This window comes from Heterodontus francisci, chromosome 16 (assembly GCF_036365525.1).
Source record: "Heterodontus francisci isolate sHetFra1 chromosome 16, sHetFra1.hap1, whole genome shotgun sequence".
Lineage (NCBI taxonomy): Eukaryota > Metazoa > Chordata > Chondrichthyes > Heterodontiformes > Heterodontidae > Heterodontus > Heterodontus francisci.
In genome coordinates this window covers 94,051,201-94,079,189 of record NC_090386.1, presented here as the reverse complement: position 1 = coordinate 94,079,189, position 27,989 = coordinate 94,051,201, and the positions used below count along the sequence as shown (strand labels likewise).

The window sequence follows — 27,989 nt, the reverse complement described above, 5'->3', positions numbered from 1 at the left end:
TCATGGGACTTACCTGAGAACCAATGCTGGCAAGGCAAGGTGCTGGACATTCATCTATGTGAAATGTGGAAGCTGCCTTTGGAGGTGTAGTAGCTCATTGGAATAATGTAATTGAGGCCCAAGGCCCACTTTTGGACCAGCTGTGGGGGCATACTGTCTCAAAACAGGCCTGGACCAATTTTTACCCCTAAGTTTTTAAAGACATAAACATCACACCAAAAACTGGTAGAAAGCATTTTATTGTAAAAGCCATGAGTTCCAAAATGAATTGCTGATCACAGAGCTACAGTGCAATATAAGAATCATAAGCCACACTGAAGAGAATGGGGTGGGATGGCAGCGGTGATGACCAGCATCTCTTGCTTACAAATATGTAGCTAGCACCTATTTAACTTGTTACAAAGGGACCCAACTGGCTGTTCCACCAAAGAAACAGTATTGAGACAAAGGGAACTTCAGAGTCACTAGCCTGTGAAAATTGCAATAATTCTGCAATTACAGTACATATATCCCACTAACACTGGGAGGCACCCAGCTTCATAACTGCATAATTTACACTATCATGGTCCCCACATCATTAATCAGTACAGTTGAATATGCTAGCCCCATGACTTGCTTCCTTTTCCTATGATTCCCACCTACCTAATACTATCACTGGACTGCAGGAGAGTGTGCGTGAATCATCCATTTGTATTAGGCAATGATATTTTTTGGAAGTGTACAAGTTAATGTACACTTCCCAAAATAAAAATCAATCAGTCTCAATTCCTACCCAGTGCTGGGTTTTAAACATTGAGAATGATCCATCATTTTGTCCCAGTTAAATGGAATAGAAGACCGGATCCTATTGAGGATACTCGCATATGTGGAATCAAATAACTATGAAAGAGGTGTTGGTAAAATAACATGCAAAGTTAAAAATGACTCAGAAATTGGGCCTGTTCACTAGGTACTGCGTATAAAAGTGAAAGCAAGCATTGGCAGTAGGTAAACTGATTACTCCTTCCCTCCCTACCACCTCGCACCATCCACCCCCCCAAAAAAAACCTAATTTGACCTTGGATCAATTTTACCCCCAACTTTGGATAAATCCCCAATAAGTTTGTGTTAAGACTATTTGGCATGAGTGTAAGTTTAGGCAATACAGGCAGGCCCCAGTGAATTATCTCTATACAAAGATGGACAAATTTAAAAAGATAATCTGCATGGCCACAATGTCACTGGTTTTCATTCAGTTTATGGCTTTTCAATGCATCAATTCAATTCAAAGTGATTATCTTATGCTTTTAACAATTGAATGTTTAGTATGTCAAAATAATCTGCTTTCCTTTATACCTGACAGGCACCCTGATGTTAATACTTGATAGTGTGCAACTTAAAAGTATCAGAAAGCAAAGCATGATTTTAAAAAAATATATAAAAAAGTTCAGGATTAAGATCAGATTTTATGTTACAGACCAAAAAGGAACATGAGAAGCAGATTTGTTGCTGTCGTACAACAGGTTGTAGATGGAGAAGGTAAATGTAGTGTGATTATTCAATGCACAATCTTCAAGCTTGCCCCATGTTTGTGCCAAAAGCAGGAGACAAACCTGTCAAAAAAAACACAAACTGATGACTCCATGCTCCAATTTGCTGTGTTAAAGATAGCAGTATTTGACCTTAAGGATACTGAATTGTTTTTTCTGCCATCTCAACCAAATTGCAATTCCACTTACCAAATAATGCTTTCACTCGAGTCTCAAGAGCTCTACGTCAAAAATCAAAGTAGCATTAGGTGGAATGACGCCAGGATAGCCAGCAGCTCCGTAAGCATAATCAGAGGTGCAGGTCAGTTTTGCTCTCTGCCCAACACTCATCTAAAACACAAGAGTAACACATTGAGCATAAAGAAATAGCTACAGTTTAAAAAAAAAACACTGAAGCGACAAAGCCAGGAAGTGCCTCTTAATATCGGTGGCCTCTACATTATAACAATGAACATTGGGAAATAAAAAACAAAAGCAATCTCCTGGACTCACTTCAAAATTGCTTTTGCAAACCCAAGATCCAATTAATCAGAACTGTATTCCAACCCAGTTCAAAATCTTGCTATTATTGGCAGTATTGTTTAGAAGAAAACAGACAGAAAATGCCAGAAACATTTCAGGTATGCACACTTTGCTAGAACTGGGTTTTTTGTGTTATGCCTACATGATTTCAATACATGTTTTAAGTGTATATTCAAGATGGAGTTCATTTATTAAATCTAAAATGACTGCTCATGTTTTGTCTCCTTATAGCCACTAGATTGCTGAACATTGTTCATGGAGTTATGAAAGGGAAATCATGTTTGACAAACCTGTTGCAGATTTCTGAGGATGTAACTAGTAGAGTCAATAAGGGGGAACCAGTGGATATGTTTTTTTTGCATTTTCAGAAGGCTTTCAATAAGATCCCACACAAGAGGTTAGTAAGAAAAATTAGAGCACATGGGATTGGGGTTAATATACTGGCATGGATTGAGAATTGGTAACGGACAAAAAACAGAGTAGGAACAAACAGGTTCATTCTCAGGTTGGTGGGCTGTAACGAGTGGGGTACAACAAGGATCAATGCTTGGGTCCCAGCTATTCAGTCTATATCAATGATTTGGATATGGGGACCAAAAATAATATTTCCAAGTTTGCTGATAGCACAAAACAAGGTGAAAATGCAAATTGAGAGGAGAATGCAAAAAGGCTTCAAGGCGATTTAGACAGGCTAAGACAGACAAGAACATTGAGGGGCATAGATAGGGTAGATAGGAAGAAACTTTTTCAATTAGTGGAGGTGTCAATAACCAGGGGGCATAGATTTAAGGTAAGGGGCAGGAGGTTTGTAGAGGATTTGAGGAAAAAAAAATTTCACCCAGAGCCAGGTTGGAATCTGGAACACACTGCCTGAAGGGGTGGTAGAGGCAGGAACCCTCACGACATTTAAGTAGTATTTAGATGAGCACTTGAAACACCAGAGTATACAAGGTTACAGGCCAACTACTGGAAAATGGGATTAGAGTAGATAGGTGCTTGACGGCTGGCACGGACACGATGTGCCAGAGCTTGTTTCTCTGCTGTATAACTCTATGACAATGACTAACATGGCAGATGGAATATAATGTGGAAAAATGTGAAATTATCCACGTTGGTAGGAAAAACAGAAAGACAGAGTATTTCTTAAATGGAGAGAGATTGGAAAGTGTTGATGTCCAAAGGGACCTGGGTGTCCTTGTTCAAAAGTCACAAAGCTAACATGCAGGTGCAACAAGCAATTAGGAAGGCAAATGGTATGTTGGATTTATTGCAAGAGGATCGAGTATAGGAGTAAAGAAGTCTTGCTGCAATTATATAGAGCCTTGGTGACACTACAACTGAAGCACTATACCGAGATTTGGTCTCCTTACCCAAGGAAGGATATACATGCCGTAGAGGGAGTGCAACAAAAGTTCACCAGACTGATCCCTGGGACAGCGGAATTGTCCTATGAGGAGAAAGTGAGGAGACTGGGGCTATATTCGAGTTTAGAAGGATGAGGTGTGATCTCATTGAAGCGTGCAAAATTCTTAGAGGACTTGACAAGGTTAATGCAGGAAAGGGTGGGGGGGGGGGGGGGGAAAGCAGGTCTAGAACCAGGGAACACGGTCTCAGAATAAAAGAGGTAGGCCATTTAGGACTGAGGAGGAGCAGAAGGAATTACTTCACTCAGAGGGTGGTGAATCTTTGGAATTCTTCAACCCAGATGGCTGTGGAGGGTCAGTCATTGAGTATGTTCAAGACAGAGATCAATAGATTTCTAGATATTAAAAATATCAAGGGATATGGGGATAGTGCGGGGAAATGGTGTTCGATGGACTCCCTTGTCAATCAAGAATCTAAGTTTATAGCAGGTAGACTGTAAAGTAGAGTTGTGACTGTAATCAGATCAGCCAGGATCTAACTGGATGGTGGAGCAGGCTCCAGGGGCCGAATGGCCTACTGCTACTCCTATTTCCTATGAACAATGGATTCTGTAATCATTAGTTGGCATTACTCATCATAATTCAATTAGATCCTGGCTGATCTGTACCTTCAGTCTATTTACACACCTTTGTTTCATATCCCTTTATACTCTTAAAAATATATCACTCATACAAACGGTTACGACCAGGTGAGAAAGGTGTCTAGGGGTCCTTCTCAGCTTTCACCTGGTCTTACCTTAACAGGGTTTTATTTTTAAAACACTGTTTTTAGCTCCCCCTTGGAGAATCCTTTTTCACCGCTTTACAATTATAAGGCAAAGAAAACAATACAAACAGGTTTCCTTAGGTTTAAAGTTGAAATTTATTAAACTTGAACTTAAACACTAATTCAGCTGATGCCTATGGATACATGACACGCCCATGCTAGCATGCATATGTGATACACATGCGCAAATAGAGACAGAAAAAGAAAAGTAAAGTGGAAAAGTTTGAGGTAATATTTGAAGAGTTTTTGTTACAGTTCTTCGAGCTCACTGTAGAGTCCTTGATTGTAGGTAGATCTTGTTTTTTGTTGGGGCCCTGTGTTATTCTTAAACCTCGTTTGCTGTAGGAGACTTTTCTCTCTAGGGGTTCATGTGTGTTCAGTGGATTCAGAGGCTTGTGAGAAAGATGGGAGCAGACAGGAAAGATCTTCAGTTCAGGAGAAAACCGACTGAGTTCAAACTCTCTGGGGTTAGTTCAAAAGATCCTGGAGCAGCCAGTTAGTCATGGTCAGTTCCGAAGAAGGGTCACTGACCCGAAACGTTAACACTGCTTCTCTTTCCACAGATGCTGCCAGACCTGCTGAGTGAATCCAGCATTTCTTGTTTTTGTTGTAGTCATGTGACCATATGGTCGAACCAGTCCTGGATTGCATCACCTTAGCAGTCCATGGAATGCCCCTCTTACCTGGTGATCAAGGTCCATTGTGGGTTGAATATGTCAGGGAATGGTCCTTTGTCCTTCCAAGCACTGTCTGTTCATATGCAAATGTCTTTTTCCAGCCACGGCTTATCTGTTTAATAAGTAATTTCCTCACTCCAACAGTTTAAAATTAATGTTCGAGAAAATTAATGTGCCTCATTCTTGGCAGGTGGGGGCCAAGCATGACAAAACATATGAATTAGGAGCAGTAGCAGGCCATTCAGCCCCTCAAGCCTGCACCCCATCTGATAAGATTATGGCTGATCTGATTGTGGCCTCAACTCTACTTTCCCGTCTACCCACTATAGCCTTCGACTCCCTTGTCAATCAAGAATCTAACTCAGCCTTAATGTTCAATCGCCCAGTCTCCACTGCTCTCTAAGTAAGAACAACACAGACTAACAACCCTCAGAAAAAAAAAATTCTCATCTTCACCCTAAATGACAGACCCATAATTTTTAAACCTTGCCCCCTAGTTCTAGTCTCTCCCATAAAGGAGAAATGACCTTTCAGCATTCACCCTGTCAAGACCCCTCAGGATCTTGTATGTTTCAATAAGATCAGCTCTCATTCTTCTAAACTCCAATGAATACACATCCAACCTTTCCTCATAAGACAACCCCTTCATCTCAGAATCAGTCAAGTTAACATCCGTTCCGAAGAAGGGTCACTGACCCGAAACGTTAACTCTGCTTCTCTTTCCACAGATGCTGCCAGACCTGCTGAGTGAATCCAGCATTTCTTGTTTTTGTTTCAGATTTCCAGCATCCGCAGTATTTTTCTTTTATATTAACATCCCCTGAGCTGTTTCTAATGCAATCATATCCCTTAAGCAAGGAGATCAAAACAGTACTCCAGATATGGTCTCACCAATGCCCTGTACAACTGTAGTAAAATTTCCCTACTTTTATATTCCATTCCTCTTGCAATAAACAAGAGTCTATTTGCCTTCCTAATCACTTGCTGTACCTGCATACTAACTTTTTGTGATTCATTTACCAGGACACCCGGATCCCTTGTCCTGCAAAGTTCTGCACTCTCTCTCTCTATTTAAATATATTGCTTTCTATTCTTCCTGCCAAAGTGGACAAGTTCACGTTTTCCCATATTATACTCCATCTACCAATTTTTTGTTCACTCACTTAACCTTACAGGGAGGTGGTAGCATAGTGTTAATGCCACTGGACTAGTAATCCAGAGGCCTAGACTAAAGTTTTGAGGACATGGGATATCCCAGCTGTACTGCGGGAGGACACCTCGGAGGGGTTGTGCAGCGAGGCAATATGGGTGGAGCTCAGGAATAGGAAGGGTGTAGTCACGATGTTGAGGGTTTTCTACAGGCCTCCCAACAGCCAGCAGGAGGTAGAGGAGCAGATACGTAGACAGATTTTGGAAAGATGTAAAGGTAACAGGGTTGTAGTAGTGGGTGATTTTAACTTCCCCTATATTGACTGGGACTCACTTAGTGCGAGGGGCTTAGATGGGGCAGAATTTGTAAGGAGCATCCAGGAGGGCTTCTTAAAACAGTATGCAGATAGTCCAACTAGGGATGGGGCCGTACTGGACCTGGTATTGGGGAATGAGCCCGGCCAGGTGGTCGAAGTTTCAGTAGGGGAGCATTTCGGGAACAGTGACCAGAATTCCATAAGTTTTAAGGTACTTGTGGATAAGGATGAGTAGTCCTCGGGTGAAGGTGCTAAATTGGGGGAAGGCTAATTATAACAATATTAGGCAGGAACTGAAGAATTTAGATTGGACGCGGCTGTTTGAGGGTAAATCAACATCTGACATGTGGGAGTCTTTCAAACGTCAGTTGATTAGAATCCAGGACCAGCATGTTCCTGTGAGGAAGAAGGATAAGTTTGGCAAGTTTCAGGAACCTTGGATAACGCGGGATATTGTGAGCTTAGTCAAAAAGAAAAGGGAAGCATTCGTAAGGGCTGGAAGGCTAGGAACAGACGAATCCCTTGAGGAATATAAAGACAGTCGGAAGGAACTTAAGCAAGGAGTCAGGAGGGCTAAAAGGGGTCATGAAAAGTCATTAGCAAACAGGAGTAAGGAGAATCCCAAGGCTTTTTATACATATATAAAGAGCAAGAGGGTAACTAGGGAAAGGGTTGGCCCGCTCAAGGACAGAGAAGGCAATCTATGTGTGGAGCCAGAGGAAATGGACGAGGTACTAAATGAGTACTTTGCATCAGTATTCACCAAAGAGAAGGACTTGGTGGATGATGAGCCTAGGGAAGGGAGTGCAAATAGTCTCAGTCATCTCATTATCAAAAAGGAGGTGGTGTTGGGTGTCTTGCAAAGCATTAAGGTAGATAAGTCCCCAGGGCCTGATGGGATCTACCCCAGAATACTAAGGGAGGCGAGGGAAGAAATTGCTGGGGCCTCGACAGAAATCTTTGCATCCTCATTGGCTACAGGTGAGGTCCCAGAGGACTGGAGAATAGCCAATGTTGTTCCTTTGTTTAAGAAGGGTAGCAAGGATAATCCAGGAAATTATAGGCCGGTGAGCCTTACATCAGTGGTAGGGAAATTATTAGAGAGGATTCTTCGGGACAGGATTTACTCCCATTTGGAAACAAATGAACTTATTAGCGAGAGACAGCATGGTTTTGTGAAGGGGAGGTCGTGTCTCACTAATTTGATTGAGTTTTTTGAGGAAGTGATGAAGATGATTGATGAAGGAAGGGCAGTGGATGTTATCTATATGAACTTCAGTAAAGCCTTTGACAAGGTCCCTCATGGCAGACTGGTACAAAAAGGTGAAGTCACACGGGATCAGAGGTGAGCTGGCAAGATGGATACAGAACTGGCTCTGTCATAGAAGACAGAGGGTAGCAGTGGAAGGGTGCTTTTCTGAATCGAGGGCTGTGATTAGTGGTGTTCCGCAGGGATCAGTGCTGGGACCTTTGCTGTTTGTAGTATATATAAATGATTTGGAGGAAAATGTAGCTGGTCTGATTAGTAAGTTTGCGGACGACACAAAGGTTGGTGGAGTTGCGGATAGTGATGAGGATTGTCAGAGGATACAGCAGGATATAGATCGGTTGGAGACTTGGGCAGAGAAATCGCAGATGGAGTTTAATCCGGACAAATGTGAGGTAATGCATTTTGGAAGGTCTAATGCAGGTGGGAGGTATACAGTAAATGGCAGAACCCTTAGGAGTATTGACAGGCAGAGATCTGGGCGTACAGGTCCACAGGTCACTGAAAGTGGCAATGCAGGTAGATAAGGTAGTCAAGAAGGCATACGGCATGCTTGCCTTCATCGGTCGGGGTATAGAGTATAAAAATTGGCAAGTCATGCTGCAGCTGTACAGAACTTTAGTTAGGCCACACTTGGAATATTGCGTGCAATTCTGGTCGCCACATTACCAGAAGGACGTGGAGGCTTTGGAGAGGGCAGAGGAGGTTTACCAGGATGTTGCCTGGTCTGGAGGGCATTAGCTATGAGGAGAGGTTGGAAAAACTCAGATTGTTTTCACTGGAACGACGGAGGTGGAGGGGCGACATGATAGAGGTTTACAAAGTTATGAGCGGCATGGACAGAGTGGATAGTCAGAAGCTTTTTCCCCCAGAGTGGAAGAGTCAGTTACTAGGGGACATAGGTTTAAGGCGAGAGGGGCAAAGTTTAGAGGGAATGTGCGAGGCAAGATCTTTACACAGAGGGTGGTGAGTGCCTGGAACTTGCTGCCAGGGAATGTGGTGGAAGCTGGTACGATAATGACGTTTACGAGGCATCTTGACAAATACATGAATAGGATGGGAATAGAGGGATAAGGTCCCCGGAAGTGCAGAGGGTGTTACTTTAGGCAGGCATCAAGATCGGTGCAGGCTTGGAGGGCCTGTACTGTTCTTTGTATCCCACCATGGTAAATGGTGAAATTTGAATTCAATTAATAAATCTAGAATTTAAAAAGTTAGTGTAATGGTGACTATGAAACCATTGTCCTTCGGCCTTCTTGTATCGAGAGAGAATGGTTAAGTGCCTAAAGCTGGTCAGTGGTTTGTGGAGCAGCGCCTGGAGTGGCTATACATACCAATTCTAGAGTGACAGACTCTTACAAAGGTGCTGCAGATAAAATTGGTTGTCAGGGCTCTTACACAGTTGGCTCTCTCCTTACACCTCTGTCTCTTTTCCTGCCAACTACTAAGTCTCTTCGACTCGCCTCTCTTTAGCCCCGCCTTTATAGCTTTCCGCCAGCTCTGGCGATCGCTGGCAACCGACTCCCACGACTTGTGGTCAATGTCGCAGGACTTCATGTCGCGTTTGCAGACGTCTTTAAAGCGGACACATGGACGGCCGGTGGGTTTGATACCAGTGACGAGCTCGTTGTACAATGCGTCCATGGGGATCCTGCCATCTTCCATGCGGCTCACATGGCCGAACCATCTCAAGCGCCGCTGGCTCAGTAGGGTGTATATGCTGGTCGTCTCGAGGACTTCTGCATTGGAGATATGGTCCTGCCACCCAATGCCAAGGATTCTCCGGAGACAGCAAAGATGGAATACGTTGAGACGGTCGCTCTTGGCTGGCATACACTGTCCAGGCCTCGCTGCCGTAGAGCAAGGTATTGAGGACACAGGCTTGAAATGCTTGGACATTTGTGTTCCGTGTCAGTGCACCATTTTCCCACACTCTCTTGGCCAGTCTGGACATAGCAGCAGACGCCTTTCTCATGCGCCTGTAGTTCCCTGCTTTCCGTCTCCCTCCTTTCTTGATTAGAGTTACATTCGCTATTTTCCAATCTCCAACCTTTCTGGAATTTAGAGAATTTTGGAAAGTTACAACCACTGCAGCTACATATTTTAAGAACCTAGAATGCAGGGCATCAGGTCCTGAGGACTTGTCAGCCTTTAGCTCAAAAGTTCTCTCAGTACCATTTTCCTCGGTGATTATGATCGTTTTCACCTCTTGATTTACAAGTATTTCTGGGCCGTTATTTGTGCCTTCTACAGTGACAGACAAAATATCTGTTCAATGCTTCCGCTATTTCCTTATTTCTCCATTACTAATCCTCCAGAAGATCAACGCTCTCTTTAGTTATGTTTTACCTTTTTAAATACTTGCCGAAACTCTTACTATCCATTTTTATATTCGTAGCTAGCTTTCTCTCATACTAATTTTTTTCTTCATTCTTTGCTGGTTTTTAAATGCTGTCCAATCTTCAGACCTAGCACTAATCTTCACAGAATTGTACTTTTTTTTCAATACTAGCCTTAACTTACTTAGTTAGCCACAGATGATGCATCCTTCTCAGCCTTTTTCACACTGGATTTTATCTTTGCTGAGTGTTATGAAATATCTCCTTAAACGCCTGCCACTGCATCTCTACTGTCCTACCCTTTAACCTAATTTCCCAGTTTACTTTAGCCAGCTCTGCCATCATACCCTTGTAATTGCATCTATTTAAGTTTAAAACACTAGTCTTAGACCCACACTTCTCACCCTCAAAAAGCAAGCTAATCAAACTTATCGAGTTTGAAAGTAGTAAGCAGCTGGTTTTTGACCAGCGGCTGAGGGTTCTTAAAGTACAGCTCAGCTACGAGAATCTCAGAGAAGTAATTCTGTTAGAGGAATTTAAACACTCTCTCCCACTCTCCATAAAGACCCAAGTAGAGGAGCAGCGGGTCCAGAGAGCCCGGCAAGCGGCCTTTTGGCCAATGAGTTTGCTTTAATTTATAAGTCGGTTTCCCAGGGCAGAACCTTTCCTAATCACCCCCACAAATGGACTGCAGCGGTTCAAGAAGGCAGCTCACTACCACCTTCTCAAGGGCAATTAGGGATGGGCAATAAATGCTGGCCTGGCCAGTGACGCCCACATCCCATGAATGAATTAAAAAGAAAAAAATCCAAAAAGGACAAAGGGCGGGAGGGAGATAGCAGCCCAAGCAGTCCTGGGAGAGAAAGGAAAGCAGGAAACACCAGGGGGCCCTCCTCTAGCCAAAAAGGAATTTGCTATGAGCAAGAGTGAGACCAGGAGACCTGTGTGCTTCCACTGTAATAAAGCAACGCATTTAAAAGCTGACTGCTGGAAACTAAAGGGAAAACTGCTAGGGTTAATCAGGGCACACCTGCTCGGTGAAGAAAGAGACCCTGATGGAAAGCACAGCAAAACAAGCTGTGGCTTTAACTGCAATCAGAGGGAGACCCAGGAAGCTTACGGCTGCATGTGCAGGAAAATTTAATAGGATTCCCGAGGGTTATCAAGGTTTTGTGTCTAAAGTGAAAGTAGCCCCATACCCCTCGAGTGGGGCAAGCAAGCCCATAGTAATTCTCAGGAACACAGGGGCTACTAGATCCCTTTTACTGGGAAAAGGCCTGACCTGTTCCCTCAGAGAATGCAGCGAACACCAGAATGGTGGTGAATGGCCTGTACCTACACACCGGGTGCACCTGGAGTGCGATCTTGTTTTGGGATTGGTGACAGTAGGGATTGTCCCTAGTTTGCCCGTGGAGGGGGTTGACCTACTCCTAGGCAATGATCCGGCAGGGGTGAAGGTGGTAGCCCCTCCCCCCCCCCCAGTAGTGAAAGACAGACCGCAGGTGGTTGGAGAGACAAGACAGTGGCAGGAGACAGACCCCTGCAGTTTGCTTGCATGTGTAGTGGATCAGGCCATGATCAAAGCAGCTCCCCCAGAGAAGACTGCATTGGCACCGCAGGCAGATGACCATGAGGTCTGCCTGTCTGAGACTTTCTTTGGAAGACCCAAGGAATGAATTAAATGGATTTTCCCTAGCTGAGGCTCAGTGCGCCGAGCCAGCATTGCAAGGGTTAGTGCAGGCTGCCCAGTCTGAAAGTGAAGCAGAGAGAGTCCCTGATTGCTACTATTTAAAGAATGAGGTACTGATGAGGAAATGGAGTTCTCCTCACAGACCTGAGAGCAAGGAGTGGACAGTAGTTCACCAGTTAGTAGTGCTGGAGGGGTACCAGAGAGAAATATTAATAAGGGCCCACGAGACTACAGTGGCTATACATGCCGGTATACGAAAGACCAAGTCTGCGTGAGATAGCAGTTTGACTGGCCAAAACTCCACAAAGATGTGGTGGAGCACTGCAGGAGTTGCCACATGTGCCAGGTTGAGGGGAAATCCCAACCTACAGTGACACCTGCAACTCAGTGTTAGCAGGACTATTCCGCAGAGGGCTAGTGAACAGCAAGGGACCCCCGCCGAAAACAGAAAAAGGGCCAGGCAGGCACAAGGCTGGCAAAAGTTTAGAATGAAAAAGGAAAAAAGTGACCAAGAGGACAGGTTAAAGGAAGTCTGGGAGGAATCCCGGATGAAAACCCCTACTGTCCGGTCAGCCAGCCATGAAAACTTTGAAAATTCAGATTCCACACCCTCCTACATAAATGCAGACTCTAGAAGCACCTCACCAGACTTGCTAACAGAATTTACAGGAACCTGCAGAAACAAAGACAGACCTCTAGAGAGCAGAGAAACAGTGAGGGTGATGCCTCACCTCGCCGAAGTGCCACAGGGGACTGCAGCAGAGTCTGCACAAATACCCGCAGGCAGGAGTGTCCCAGAGAACAAAGAGGAGATTAAGAATCCTCCCCAACAGTCAGAGAAAAAGGGAGCCACCCATCCCCTGATGTCAAAAGCCTTTGCATGACTCAGCGAAGCACAGAGTTCAGAATAGACCCGCTCACTACTGACTCAGAAGAAATTCCAATTTAGGGTTAATTAAATCTAACTCCACCCCCCCCCCCCCACCTTTGCCAAAAAGGGGGCAATTACAGCAGCAGTGGCACCAAGAAAAGACAGGCAATTTTACTAAGCTTTAGGATTTATGAATGAGTGGAAATGCACTTTTCTCAAATTGCATTTCATTCCCCTGGGTGTGGAGGGGTCATGCAGGCCCCCACCTGCCAAGAATGAGGCATATTAACTTCACCACAGGGACATTAAATTTCAAATTGTTGCTGGGAAGAGGAGAAGCCCTGTTACAAGGACTGCCAGATCTTGGCTGGAAAAAGATATTTACATACTAACAGACATTGAAGGCAGGGAAGTGCATTCCATTCCTTAAGATAATACAATACACAGAGCCAAGACGTGGTCAGACCAGTTAGTCACATGACTAACTTGCTTGGCAACCTGGGGGTTTCTGAATTGTACAGTTTGAACGGCAAGCCTGGAGAAAGTCTGTTTGCTCCTGGACTGAAGATCTCTCTCCTGTCTGCTCCCATCTCTTTCTCACAAGCCTCTGAATCCACTGAACACACATAAACCCCCAAAAAGAAAAGTCTCCTACAGCAAACAAGGTTTAAGAAGAATACTAGGCCTCAACGAAAAGCAAGATCTACCTATCAAGGACTCTACAATGAGCTCAAAGACCCGTAAAAAAAACTGTTCAGATATTGCCTCAAACCTTTCCACTTCATTTCTTCTGCTCTTTTGTTTCTATTTGCACGTGTGTATTGTGTATGCATGCGAGCATGGGCACATCGTGTATCTGTAGGTATTAACCGAATTAGAGTTTAAGCTTAATAAAATTTTGCTTTTCTTCTTTAAACCTAAGAAAGCCTGTTTGTGCTGGTTTCTTTGCCTCATAATTGGAAAGCAGTGAACAAGGATTCACTAAGGGGGAGCTAAAAACACTGTTTAAAATTAAACCCTGTTACAGTAAGACCAGGTGAAGGCTGAAAGGGAACCCTAGACCTCTTTCTCAGCTGGTCATAACATGGCACTCAAATAACCCAAATGCAGAATAGAAAATGCTAGAAATATTCAGGTCCGGCAGCATCTGTGGCGAGGGATAGGTAGGGATAACATTTCAGGTCGATGACCTTCCATTAGGACCGCTGGTAACTGCAGTTGATAGTGCTCCCATAATGGTGGGAAATCGTGAAAGTGAATTGCATATATAAATGGCTGTGTTTGCCGACAATGCAACCATTAGGTGGCACAGTACTAGCACATGCGCAAATGCAGCCTCATCCACTGAAAAGTCACAGTCTGCGACTTCTCTGGCAGCTGCCAGTAATAGAGTTCCAGACCCCCACCACCCTCTGGTGAAAAAAACATTTCCTCATCCCCCCCCCTCTAACTCTTCTACCAATCACTTTAAATCTATGCCCCCTCGTCACTGACCTCTCTGCTAAGGTCAATAGACCCTTCACCTCCACTCTATTCAGGCCCTTTACAATTTTGTACATCTCAATCAGATCTCGCCTCAGCCTTCTCTGTTCCAAGGAGAACAACCCCAGCTGATCCAATCATTCCTCGCAACTGAAATTTTCCAGTCCTGGCAACATCCTCATGAATCTCCTCTGTACCCTCTCTAATGCAATTACAACTTTTCTGTAATGAGGTGACCAGAACTGCACACAGTACTCAAGTCGTGGCCTAACCAATGATTTATGCAGTCCCAGCATAACCTCCCTGCTCTAATATTCTATACCTCGTCTAATAAAGGATTCTATTTGGCTTCTTAACCATTGTATCAACCTGTCCTGCTACCTTCAGGGATCTGTGGACATACACTCCAAGGTCACTCACTTCTTGTACACCTCTCAGTATCTTCCCATTTATAGTATATTCCTTTGTCTTGTTTGATCCCCCCAAATGCAAAACCTCACACTTTTCTGGGTTGAATTCCTTTTGCCACTTTTCTGCCCACCTGACTAGCCCATAGATATCCTCCTGGAGTCTACAGCTATACTCCTGGTCATCAATCATGCAGCCAATTTTTGTGTCGGCTGCAAACTGCTTGATCATTCCCCCTACATTTACATCCAAATAGTTAACATCCACCACAAAAAGCAGAGGATCTGGTACTGAGCCCTGCCGAATCCCACTGGAAACAGCCTACCAGTCGCAAAAACACCCGTCAACAATTACCCTTTGTTTCCTGCCAGAGCCAATTTTGTATCCAGTTTGCTACATTCCCCTGGATCCCATAGGCTTTTTTTTTAAACCAGTCTGCTATGTGAGACCTTGTCAAAAGCCTTACTAAAATCCATATAGACCATATCAATTGCACTACCCTCATCAATCCACTGTTACCTCCTCAAAAAAATTCAAACAAGTTAGTCAGACACAACCTCCCTTAACAAATCCATGCTGACTACCCTTGATTAATCCAGTCAGGAGCACACCACCATCCAGCTCGCTGGGGTGACATAAAATTCCAGCCCATGTGTTTTTGCAGAACAGGTCACCTGACCTCTATCTTGTTTTGCAGCAAAAAGCTGTCTATTTTCCATTTTGAGTTCAATTCATCAGTTCCTTTTATAGTTCAATTTCTCCTTGCATAAGCATGACAATGCTTTAAAACTCAGTTAGAATGTGCAGGCATACATTTTATATAAGTGCCCCAATAGGACAACGTAACGGAGTATTGTGTCATCCTCCAATTTCTCCATTCATGAATCCATGCCACATACCTGCATGTAAAGTGCTTCAGCAGGACAGGGAAAAGCAAAATAACCTCAAGAACGCAACCTTTGCTGTCATGTGTATTATGTTTGCTTACATATTAACTACTTCCAAAAGGTAATTTGTTGTATATAAACAGAATGACAAAGATGCGAGAAGCTGTTATATAAATGCAAGTCTGGCCTACTTTGGCTACAATAAACTTCCTCTACAAACTGGAGAGCAGTTAGAAACTTAGTTCAGAGTTCCACAGGAAGAAAGAAAAAACAGCATTAACTACTGCTTATGATCATTATCATTAACTCTTGCTGGAAGAGAGTCCAAGAGCATGTCCAGTGAGGACTTGAGACTCTGTCGTGGTGCTCCACAATTAAATAGCCTGTTGTCACTCACCATGTGTGCTCTTACATGAACAGCCACCTGTCCAGATGCTAGCACCTCTGGAAATGTAACCCAGCACCTTCAGCGCAGGGTGGGAAAAAAAACAGAATTCAAGCTTCTTTTTACCTGAATTAATCCTTCTTCCCATCCCTTGATGACTTCATGTTCACCCATTTTAAATTTAAATGGTGGAGTTCGGTTCCGGGAAGAATCAAACTTTGTTCCATCCATCAGCAACCCTGTTGGTAATAGTAACCAGCAAAATATTGAGTGAGGTCAGTTTGTAAACTGGTGAATCAAAACATCACAGTAATTTAATATAAACTGGCTCAATTCAGATGATTGTCCTGTTCCACATTTCTCCTTTAATTCTGCCACCAGTTAAGACTTCCAAGCTTCAGGCTGAAGTAGAACGGATCAAAGCCCTAAACCTCTGCTATTCACACAATTGGTCAGTGAATGCAGTCACAGATGAGGTTCAAAACCTAGAGCTCCCAGATGTCAAGGAGCTTACAGGGTAAGATAAGGCAGAAAAGGAAAGCTTATGTCCGACACAGAGAACTCAATACTACAGAAAGCCAAGAGTATAGGAAGTGGAGGGGTGAAATCAAAAAGGAAATTAGGAAAGAAAAGAGAGGGCGTGAAAGAATATCGGCAAGCAAAATCAAGGTGAACCCAAAGATGTTTTATCAATACGTTAAGAGCAATAGGATAACTAAAGAAAGTGCAAGACCCATAAAAAACCAAAAAGGTAACCTATGTGTAGGGGCGTAAGACGTTGGTATGGTTCTTAATGAATACTTTGCGCCTGTCTCCACAAAAGAGGGGGAGGTGCAGACATTGTAGTTAAGGAGCAGGAGTGTGATAAACATAGGGAGAGGAATTATTCATGGAATTAGCATCCTTGAAAGTGAATAAATCACGAGGGCCGGATGAAACGTACCCCAGGTTGTTAAAAAGCCAGTAGGAAATAGCAGAAGGTCTATCCATCATTTTCCAGTCCTCACTGGATACAGGCGTGGTGCCAGAGGATTGGAGAACTGCGGACATAGTATCTTTGTTTAAAAAGGGAGCGAGGGATAGACCAAATAATTACAGGCGAATCAGTCTAACCTCAGTGGTGGGCAGGTTTTTGGAATCTGTTCTGAGAGACAGGATAAACTCTGTCACTTGAAAGGGCATGGATTAATCAAGGATAGTCAGCATGGATTTATTAAGGGAAGATCTTGTCTGACTAACGATTGAATTTTTGAAGCAACAAGGAGGACTGATGACAGTAGTGCAGTTGATGCAGTCTACATGAATTTTAGCAAGGCTTTTGACAATGTCCCACATGGCAGACTGGTTTAAAAAAAAAGCCCGTGGGATCCAGGGGAATTGTAGCAAGCTGGATACAAAATTGGCTCAGTGGCAGGAAACAGAGGGTAATTGTTGACGGGTGCTTTTGCAACTGGAAGGCAGTTTCCAGTGGCATTCCACAGGGCTCAGTAGTCAGTCCCCTGCTTTTTGTGTTTATACATTAAGACTTTGGACGCAACTGTAGAGGAGGGACATGATCAAGCAGTTTGCAGACGACACAAAAATTGGGGATGTGGTTGACAGCAAGGAGGATAGCTGTAGACTGGAGGATATCAATGGGTTGGTCAGGTGGGCAGAAAAGTGGCAAATGGAATTTAACCCAGAGAAGTGCGAGGTGATGCATTTGGGGAGATCAAAGAAGACAAAGGAATACACAATTAATGGGAGAATACGGAGAGGTGTAGAGGAAGTGAGGGACCTTGGTGTGAATGTCCACAGATGGGCAGGACAGGTCGATAAAATGGTTAAGAAAGCATATGGAATCCTTTTCTTTATTAGACGAGGTACAGAATATAAGAGCAGAGAGGTCATGCTGCAACTATATAAATCATTAGGCCACAACTTGAGTACATTATGCAGTTCTGGTCACCTCATTACAGAAAGGATGTAGCTGCACTAGAGAGGGTACAGAGGAGATTTACGAAGATGTTGCCAGGACTGGAAAAATGCAGCTATGAGGAAAGATCAGATAGGCTGGGGTTCTACCCAGATTTGATTAAGAGGGGAGATTTGATTAAGATGTACAAAATTGTGAGGGATCTGGATAGAGTGGAAATGAAGGACCTATTTACCTTTGCAGAGAGACTAGGGGGCATAGAGTTAAAGTGAATGGTAGAAAGATCAGAAGGGAGATACGGAAAATATTTTTCACCCTGAGGGTGGTAGGGGTCTGGAACTCACTGCTTGAAAGGGTAGTTGAGGCAGAAACCCTCAACTCTTTTAAAAAGGTGTCTGGAATGCACCTCAAGTGCTGTAATCTGCAGTGCTACGGACCAAATGCTGCAAGGTGGGACTGGGCTGGGTGGCTAATCTTTCAACCATGGCGCAGATACGATGGGCCAAGTGGCCTCTTTCTGTGCCGTAAACTATGATTCTATGAAAAGATAAAATTCAAAATTAGATTTTAGATGAATTGCTCTGATGCTGAATTGGGCTCTTCTCAAATCCAGACCAGCATAATGACGCACCCTGCTCCATTTGCACTCACGTCTTCCCCAAAGCTGTGAAATGTTGAGTTCACCTAAAATTTTGACCATGTGCATAATTATGTAAGTTACTTACTCATAACTCTGAAGGGGGACTGGTGTGGTTCTCAGGGTATGGTTTCCCCCCATTCAAGTTTTAGGTTATCTGCGAGTGGACCTCAATGATCATCTCCCTGGAATAACATCCAGCATTATTACTGACAGACCTCATTTAAATAAGAGGCTTCTTTGGAAACGCAACACTGGATTCCCCAAATACCATGCCAGCTATTACTCAATATGCACCTGGCCCATGTTTTCTAATGAAATGGACATACTACTGGAAGATGCGCAATTCACTGGATCAATGTCCACTATTCCAGAGGAAATAGTTTAACAGTGCCGCTTTTATGACAGATTTGCGCAGTCTTCATACAATGTGATAGATGGATCAACATTTTTTCTTTCACGTTGAGGGTTAACAAGATATTAAATAGCCATCATATATACACTATCTTAATTATTGACTTTTTACACTTGGCCCAAGGCATCAAATAGAAATTTGACATTGCAGCTAAACCCCCCTCCAGCAGCAAGGAACATTGCCAGCATGATCGGGGCAAGATGGTTTTAGAAACCCTTTCAGGAAATAGCCATGTAAGCCCACTTTTCTGGGGGTTTGGGCAGGGACATTCAGCAGCAGATGGTGATGGGAGGAAATTCTCATCTCTCAGGAAAGAGAATTAGACAGTGCACCTGCCAGTGATCACTATTAGCCACAGGAGTCAGCAACAAGCACAAATCAGTAACTAATAGTCTAAAGTGCAGCAACTGTAGCATGGTTACATATATGGGGACGTGGTGAAACAAACAAATTCAATCTTCACAATAACACTTTAAAGAAGCAAATTATACTTGTAATTGGATATTTTAATTCTTCCCATCTTACTGCTGCCGGAGCAAATTCACCAGTCTCAGCTGGTGCATGGAGTTGCTCCTTTTTCTAGCTCTGTCCCACATCCAACCTTAACTGCTAAATCAATGCAACACAACCAATACCAGACTGAATCTTTGTCATGACCAGTTAGCCAGAAGGCAGGGCATCCACCTATTTGAAAGCTGCCATATTTTCAGTCACCAGCAATTTTGTGTCCTTTGGAGAGGGGAAGGCAGGAGTGGAAAGAGTTAAATCAGGACAGAAAAGGTAAAAACACAAGGAATATAAGGGAGGAAATGAGAAACCCACCCATATATTACATATTAAGGGGTATACAGGAATTTCACCACTGTAATGAGCAACCTCAACCAATTGTATACATCGCTGCAAGAAAACATGCTATGCCAAATGAGGAATTTTAATTCATCAGTTGGAAATCTACGGTTAATCTTTAAAAAACTGGCAGCCAAGATGACCACCACAATCCAAGGCCTCAAAGCGAGACGCATGCCTGATTAGTCCTTACCCAATACGATGGCTTGCGCTATTGATTGAACTACCTGAAATTGCTTTCATTAGCAAGACATTTAAAGCCATCCTGGGACATTAACATTGAAAGGGAAAATTCCTAAACTCTAATCTCATTAGAAGGCAGAGAATACAGAGACAGTCATATGACCATCTGTCTATCTCTGTGAAAGCTGGGAGTTTCCCCTTGGACAAAGCAGACAAGCCAGTGACTCATTCTGGGCAGAAGCCAGAAGGGCTGTCTCTCTCCAGAAGGCCTGGTGGGGCGTGCGAAGCCTAGCTGCCGGCTGCTAGATTCAAAAAAGTAAGACCTCTGCTCAAGTGTCTCCAAGCACAACTACAATGCAGAACTTCAGGACCACCAATTCAATCGGACGGCCGCTAAGGTCACCAGACACAGATTGTATTATTCTTATTTGTTCTGGACTCTAATCCAACACAAATCTATTCCTCAGAACTTTAATCTATTTGAGAGGGCGTGATTCTCCTGTGTGTGTGTGCGCGAGAGAGGGAGAGAGAGAGAAAATGTAGGGTACTTTTTTTTTTTTAAGATCAGGTTTGGAATTTTAATTATAATAAACTCACCTCTTTCTTGTTTAAACTCAAGAAAACCTGTCCAATTTGTTCTTTTACGATCACAACTAAGGTAAAAAGTAAAACACTCACTGAAATGGTAAGCACAGCCACTGTTTAGAAAGGAATAAACCCTGTTGCAGTCAAATAAGAGAAAGGACAGAGCTTTGTGACCCCTTCTCACCTGATAATAGTGAACACACAAATCAATAGTACAGGCAATGTGAAGGTAAAGTCAAAAATTATGTTCAATCGAAGAATATTTCAATTTTACAAAGGCTCCAATCTTGGAAGCCAACTTGAAAAGACTAGTCATAGAACAAGATAAAACTGAAACCCTTATGACGTTGCGAAAGATATAATATATATCATACATCTAGAGTACAAGGACAAGAAAATAAACAGGAAACTACAATAAATGCACCACAGAAATAGGGTCCATTCTGCAAGCAATGGAGCTAGAGCCTGCAAGCATGAAGAATTACATCTTAAACAGAAAAAAAGTGATAGCAAACAATGGTGAAATAAAAAAAAAACTCCAAAACCTGAAATAAAACAGGTACCCAGGAACATTACTCCCAATTTACAAGCAGGTTCAGACCTGCACTTAAACCAAAACAATGCACACTGCAGGAAACTGAAAATACTCTATCCTCTTTGAAGACGCAGGGTTTGTGAAACAACATAGAAAAATACAAGGGTAAGCGTCATCATTCTGTTGTGAATAAATTAGCCTTTGCTTTTGAATTCCTACAAATCAACGTTGAAATCATCCAATTTTTTTTCCAGGCACTTACTGCATTTAATTATAACTTTTGATTCTTGGATGCTTATTTTTGGTAGCCCTAACATCTCCTTTGACTTGGTATACATCTGTCTGATTATGCAACTTGTGAAGTGCCTGGGGAATTTTTCTATATTAAAGGCATTATACAAACACAAACTGTTAAACTAAATGATGCTCAGTGAATAACACCACCAATTTGTTGAGGATTCCTACTTTATTTCAGCCAATCACAAATCACCACCATGGTCATTGCAAACATTTGAGGCAGTTCAGTGCAAAGGATTCATGGTAGATGCACCATTTTCTATTGTGTAATAGATTTAATGCGAAAATAAAGAGATGAACTACTCAACAGGAGAGCCAAGAAAACTGTAGATCTGGAAGTAAGAGTTTTTTTTAAAACTCTACTAAAACCAACAGCAAATCAGCAGCCTTTGCCAAACACTCCTTCAGGACATAAAGCTGATACTAATCCTGTGGTAGAAAGGAAACCAACTTCTGGATTCAGAAAAAAAACATGGCCCCCTCATGGTTTTTTTTTATCTGAGCATGTGATACTACGTCACATGGGCTCCATCCTTCTGTCTGTAAAATGGCTATCAAATTTGCAGGATCATAAACAGACCAATTAACTCTTTAGATTTCAGGCATGTTGAACGAAAGTGCTGTTCTTCCAAAGGTAATGTATAAAGGGTATGGTGTTTAGTTTGACCTGGTAGGATTCTTTGTTCAAATTTTATTCCAACAAAAAGTGACAATCTACTAAAATTTCTCAAAGGAGAAACAAAAAGTAAGCTGAAACAATGCCAGCATTTAAACAGTTGAAAACTCACAAGAAGTGCAAGAAACACTTGAAACAAACCAGCACTTAGTTTTTGCACAATCAGGGACTGTAGATATCCTACCTGCCTCTGAGCTTGCTCCATCACTTTCACCACAGCTGACACCAGGAAACAGCTACAAATTCACAAATCTGCTCATATGGAGGAGTCTAAGCAAAACCAAGAGCTGGATTTTCAAACAGGGGTCAGGAACCAGAAATGGGGCTGGTTCCAGGTCCTGACCCCGCACGGTGTTTTAAGCATGCCCACAGAGATTTTCAAATCCTCAGCCAATTAAAGGCCAGGGAGCAGGCTCACCATCCAATCAGGGACAGTAGGCAGAATCCCGATGCTGAGGGCCAATGGGAGGCCCTCCAGTACTCCGTGATCAGCAGCCCCACCGACTGAGGTGGGAGCTGCCAATCTGAAGATGCAGACTGCAGAGAAGGCCAGGTAAGTTTATTTTGATTTTAAAACTGCCGCAGCTACCTGGCTATGATCCTGAAGGAGTAAACCATCAAGAGAACAGCCAGCAACAGCAGGTGTAGCCCAGCAGCTGTTATGGGTCAGAAGGTGCGGGGAGGGGGAGCCCTCGCACAATTCCTTGCACCCCCACCATGAGCCCACGATTGGAAATTCCAAAAGGCGTGGGAACGGGGTCTTAACAGGCCTCATAATTAACATTAATTGACCTCAATTGGCTGCTGACCCTGAGCCGCCCTCATTCAAAATAGCTCGAGGTCGGGATTGTGGCACTGAACCGTCACGGAGGTGGGCAGCCTCTGATCCAGACCCCAATCTGATTTTTAAAATCCTGACCCCGGATTGAAAATCTATTGATTTCTGATGAAAGGCCTCTTTTGTGTTTCAGATGTTGGCAGACCTAATACACTTATAGTATCCTGGAATTCTTTTTGTTTTAACTATTTCTTCCTTTCAAAGCCAGTAGGATTTACAAGAACATGCACAGAGACCCCACGAAGCAATCATTTTATAGTAAAGATGGTGGCAAGTCCATCATGTTTGTGCTGGATCACACAGCCAGCCACTCAGTCCCGTTCCCCATACCCATTCAATCTTTTCCTCTCTCAACTGACTTTGAAGTAGTATAATGGATTCTGGTAGGCAGTTACAAGTCATAAAATACTGCACATAATTTCTAGCTTTTCCCTCTGATCTTTTGAGAATTATCTTAACATTTATGCCCTTTGACAACAAGAACTTGCATGCATATAGTCCCTTTACCATGGTAAAATGCTCCACAGTACTTACCACCAAGCGAAAGGTATTAGATATGACACGTAACCAAAAGCTAGGTTATAATGAGTGCCTTAATGGACGAGAGGGGTGGTGGGGCAAAGAAGTATTCCAGGAAGGGAATTCCAGAATCTAGACAAATTAAGGCATGGCCAAAGATGGTATGAAGGAAATAAGACACACGAGACCAGAGTTGGAGGAATGCCAATTTCTGACAGCTGGCGAGTTGAAGGAGCTCTCACCTGGCAGAGTGACTCACTCACACACACAACCTTCTGCCAAATGCTCCAACCCTTCTAGCCATCGGTGAAATAACCCTACACCACATATTTTTGACTTTCGTTTCTTCTCATCCACACATATTCTGGGAAGCAAGTTACCACAATCAACTGAAACAATTTCAGCTCTCAAGTTTTAAATACGAATTAGGAGGAGTAGGTCACTCGCCCCTTCGAGCCTGCTCCACCATTCAATAAGTTCATGGCTGAACTGATTACTCCACATTTCCAGTTACCCGATAACCTTTCACCCCCTTGCTCAAGAATCTACCTCTGCCCTAAAAATGTTCAAAGACAATGCTTCCACCGCCTTTTGAGGAAGAGAATTCCAAAGATTCACGACTGAGAAAAAATTCTCCTCATCTTGGTCTTAAATGGGCTACCCCTTATTTTTAAACAGTGATCCCTAGTTCTAGATTCTCCCACAAGGGAGAACATCCTTTCCACATCCAACCTGTCTAGACCCCTTAGGATTTTGTGTGTTTCAATCAAGTTGCTTCTTACTCTTCTAAATTCCAGCGGATACAAGCCTAGCCTTTCCAATTTTTCCTAAGACAGCCTGCCCATTCCAGGCATTAGTCTAGTAAACCTTCTCTGTACTGCCTCCAACGTATTTACATCCTTCCTTAAATAAGACCAGTACTATACACAATACTCCAGATGTGGTCTCACCAATGCCCTGTATAGCTGAAGAATAACCTTCCTACTTTTGTATTCAATTCCCCTCACGATAAACAATAACATTCTATTAACTTTCCTAATTATGTGCTGCATCTGCATACTAACCTTTTGTGATTCATGCACTAGAACACCCAGATCCCTCTGCATCTCAGCTCTGCAATTTCTCACCATTTAGATAATATGCTTTTTTATTCTTCCCGCCAAAGTGGACAATTTCACACTTTCCCACATTATACTCCTTTTGTCAGGTCTTTGCCCACTCACTTAACCTATCTATAATCCCTTTGCAGCCTCCTTATGTTCTCCTCACAAGTTACTTTCCTATCTATCTTGGTCTCATCAGCAAATATAGCAACCATACCTTCGGTCCCTTCATCGAAGTCATTTATATAAATTGTAAAAAGTTGAGGCCCCAGCACAGATCCCTGTGGTACACTATTTGTTACATCTTGCCAACCAGAAAATATGCCTACTTTCTGTTTCCTGTTAGCTAACCAATCTTCTATCCATGCCAATATGCTACCCCCTACACCATGATCTTTTATTTTCTGCAGTAACCTTTGATGTGGCACCTTATCAAATGCCATCTGGAAATTTAAGTACAATACATCCACCGGTTCCCCTTTATCTACAGCACATGTTACTCCCTCAAAGAACTCCAATGAATTGGTTAAACATTATTTCCCTTTCACAAAACCATGTTGACTCTGTCTGATTACTTTGAATTTTTCTAAATGCCCTTTAATAATAGCTAACACTTTCCCCAAGAGAGTTTAAAAAAAAACTCATCTAATTTTACAAAGTGATTCCTGACAACGCAGCAGCCCGCTGATGTCATCAGAATGCACCAAGCAGCACACATGTGCAGCTACATCTTGCCAGGACTAAGTGGCGCACGCGCAGGATTACGTCATCGCGTATTTGCGCCTGGTCCATCTTTGCGCACGCTCGATAAAGCTTCATCGGGTATCCAGCCCCCCCACTCGACTGGAGGAAGCGGCTGAACGGGAGACTTGGAGGCTGGAGCTTGATCACCATCACTCACTCCCGCCCCACTGGCCGCTCTCCCCTCGGCAACTCGCTCCAGGCCTCAACGCTTGCCCCGTCAGCTTCTCGCTCCACACCTCGCAGCCACCCCCCCCCGGACTCCCATTCTCTCCCCCCCCTCCAGCCGCTAGCTCTAGGCTGCGCTGCTTCCCTCCTCTCGGCCACCCGCCTTGCTTCTTCGGACGGCGCGCGGTGACTGATCAAATGTGGGAGCGAGTGGCCGAGAGGAGGGAAGCGGCGCGGCCTAGAGCTAGTGGCTGGAGGGAGGGGAGGGGGAGAAGCAAGTGAGCGACCTGAGAGTGGGATGGCGTGAGCGGGGAGCAATCGGCCAGGGGCGTGGAGGGGAGCAGTGAGGTCTGGAGCGAGCGGTGGGGTGGGGGAAAAGAGAGGGAGAAGCAGCCTGTAGGGAGGAGGGGGAGAAAGCGAGTTGCCGAGGGAAGAGAACGGCCAGTGGGGCGGGAGTTAGTAGCTGCGTTTGGGTGAAATCAGTCCTGGTCAGTCATATAAACAAATCACGATAACGAATTGGCAGCACATTTTATATTCTGCCTGATTTTCTTTCTATCAGTCAGGGTGCCAATTCACTATCTTCCAATGGAAATGCAATCATAAAATTCCTTTTATATTTAATAGGATTACTGGAATATTAAATGGATCTGAGGATTACAGTTAGTATCCTATAACTACTTGGTAGCATATTACTGGGCTTCCATCCAACTTAATGTAAGGTTAGTTTGCTAGAACGATCTAGCCATAAGCATTTCATGTGATAAATTGAGCAGCGCCATCTTTAATCCTGGCAGCTGCCTGAGCATCACAGACACTGACATTCCAGTTGAAGAGCTTGCATTTGCCCTTGTGCAAGTACTGCGCCAACTAGTCGTTGCGTTGTCAGCAAACACAGCCTTTTACAAAATGAGCAGCAAATACCAGCCATTGTAATATGGTCCTTCCAAAAATAATAGAGGCTCTGATTTCTGTTTTAAGCTATAATTGTATAGGGCTTTGGTTGAGACCACAACTGGATTACTATGCAGTTTTGGTCTCCATAATCTAACGATATACTTGCCTTGGAACCGGTACAGCAAAGGCTCACCAGATTGGCTCGTGGGATGATATGGTTCTTCAATGATGAGGGGCTAAGTAAATTAGGCCTCGAATTTAAAAGGAGAGGTGATCTCATACAAGGTTCTGAAAGGCCTTGATAAGGTAGACAATGAGAGTTGTTTCCCCTAGCTGGGGAAACAGGCACAATCTCAGGTTAAGGGGTAGATTTAGAACTGAGATGAGCAGAAATTTCTTCACTTAGAGGTCTGTGAAGCTTTGGAATTCTCTACCCTGAAGCGTTGTTGGTGCACCATCATTGGGTATATTCAAGGCTAAGGTACATTTTTGGTTTCTCAGGGAATCAAGGGATATGGGGAGCAGACCGAAAAGTAGAGTTGAGGCAGAGGATCAACCACAATCATATTGAATGGCAGAGCAGGCTCGAAGGACTGTGCAATCTACTGCTGCTCCTTATGTTCTTAGATTAAATATATTTTGGAGGCTGCAAATCAGCAACTGTTGACATAGAATGGAACTCTAGAGAGTCCCTGCCTGCCTGGGTGGACCGACCCCTAATCTATTAAACACTCGACCAACAAACAGGTCCTTTTTGCTAAGGGTTCAGCAATGCCTGGAATCTGACATCAACCACTCAAACAACTTAAGGATCCATTCATAGCCCGAGCCCCTCAAGGGGTCAACTCTCATAACTAGATCCACTTATAGTCCTGCCCCCTCAAAGGATCCACAAGCTGGATCCACTTATAGCCCTGCCCTCTCAAAGGATCCACTCACAATCCTGCCTCTCAAAACAATTCAATAGCAAGATCCATTCTCATAGCCCTGCGGCTCGCAAATGATCCACTCACAGCCCTACTCGCCACCGCTACGATCCACTTATAACCCTGCTCCCTCCGCTGGGATCTACTCTCAGCCCTGGGCCCAAACCACAGTTTGTCTTGGCTCCGAGCGCCTCCATTTGTTTACTCACCCGTATAGTGAACCACACAGGTTTGCCCTGCCTTGGGAAAGGTCTGCCCTGAAAGAGAGAAATAGACACGGCTAAGATGTGGCAACGACGGCCTCGTAAACAAACCCCAAGCCGCAATGCGTGGCCCCACCCCCGGACCCGCAGCCCCAGGACCCCTCCAGAGGAAAAGGGGTACCGCCTCAGTTTCCAGTAACCCATACCATCTCCGGGAGTTATCGTTTCCACTTTCACTCCCATGGCTCCGCTTCACACTAACCTACCGACTTCCTCCCCACCCCCCAACCGGCTAAGGGAACGTGATCGGGGAGGTAGGCGGAGCTGCGCAAGCGACCAATCAGAGGTCTGTTACCGGCCGACGGCCGCCAATCAGAACTTACAAGCTGACCGCAAAAGCCTAATATGGGCATGGGGAAGGCGGGGCTAACGGTTGCCAAGTGCCCCCGATGTCCAACCGTCCAAACGCATTTTCAAATGTGATTGGCTGGTTGGCGGGCTCGCGCGTGGAGGTGGTCCTGGAACATTCTGGAAGCACAGGATGAAGCGACGGACGGTTGGTGGCGTTAAAGGGCCTCCTCAGGAATGGGGCGTTTATCCGTCAATCACTCGCGGTGTTTTGAGTCACAGTATTGTGGGGCTGATCCACTCTGCAGGAGCTGACCGTTTCGGTGCGGTTTAGAGTACGAGAGTCATAGAAACAGAGGCCCATCGCGTCCGTGCTGACCATCAAGCACCTATCTATTCTAATCCCATTTTCCAGCACTTGGCCTATCGCCTTGTATGTGATGG

General features: G+C 44.0%; 1 protein-coding gene across 1 annotated transcript; it reads right to left on the bottom strand.

Annotated features, from left to right (window-relative positions):
* Nucleotides 1-223: 223 nt before the first annotated feature.
* Nucleotides 224-27,507, bottom strand: LOC137378375 (peptidyl-prolyl cis-trans isomerase FKBP1A-like). Its single transcript, XM_068048645.1, has 5 exons — nucleotides 27,404-27,507; nucleotides 27,204-27,251; nucleotides 15,840-15,952; nucleotides 1,719-1,859; nucleotides 224-1,592 (listed from the first exon to the last, which is right to left on the bottom strand). Exons 1-4 carry the CDS (start codon nucleotides 27,438-27,440, stop codon nucleotides 1,731-1,733), a joined length of 327 nt encoding a protein of 108 aa, XP_067904746.1. The 5' UTR covers nucleotides 27,441-27,507; the 3' UTR covers nucleotides 224-1,592; nucleotides 1,719-1,730.
* Between the last annotated feature and the right edge of the window lie 482 nt (nucleotides 27,508-27,989).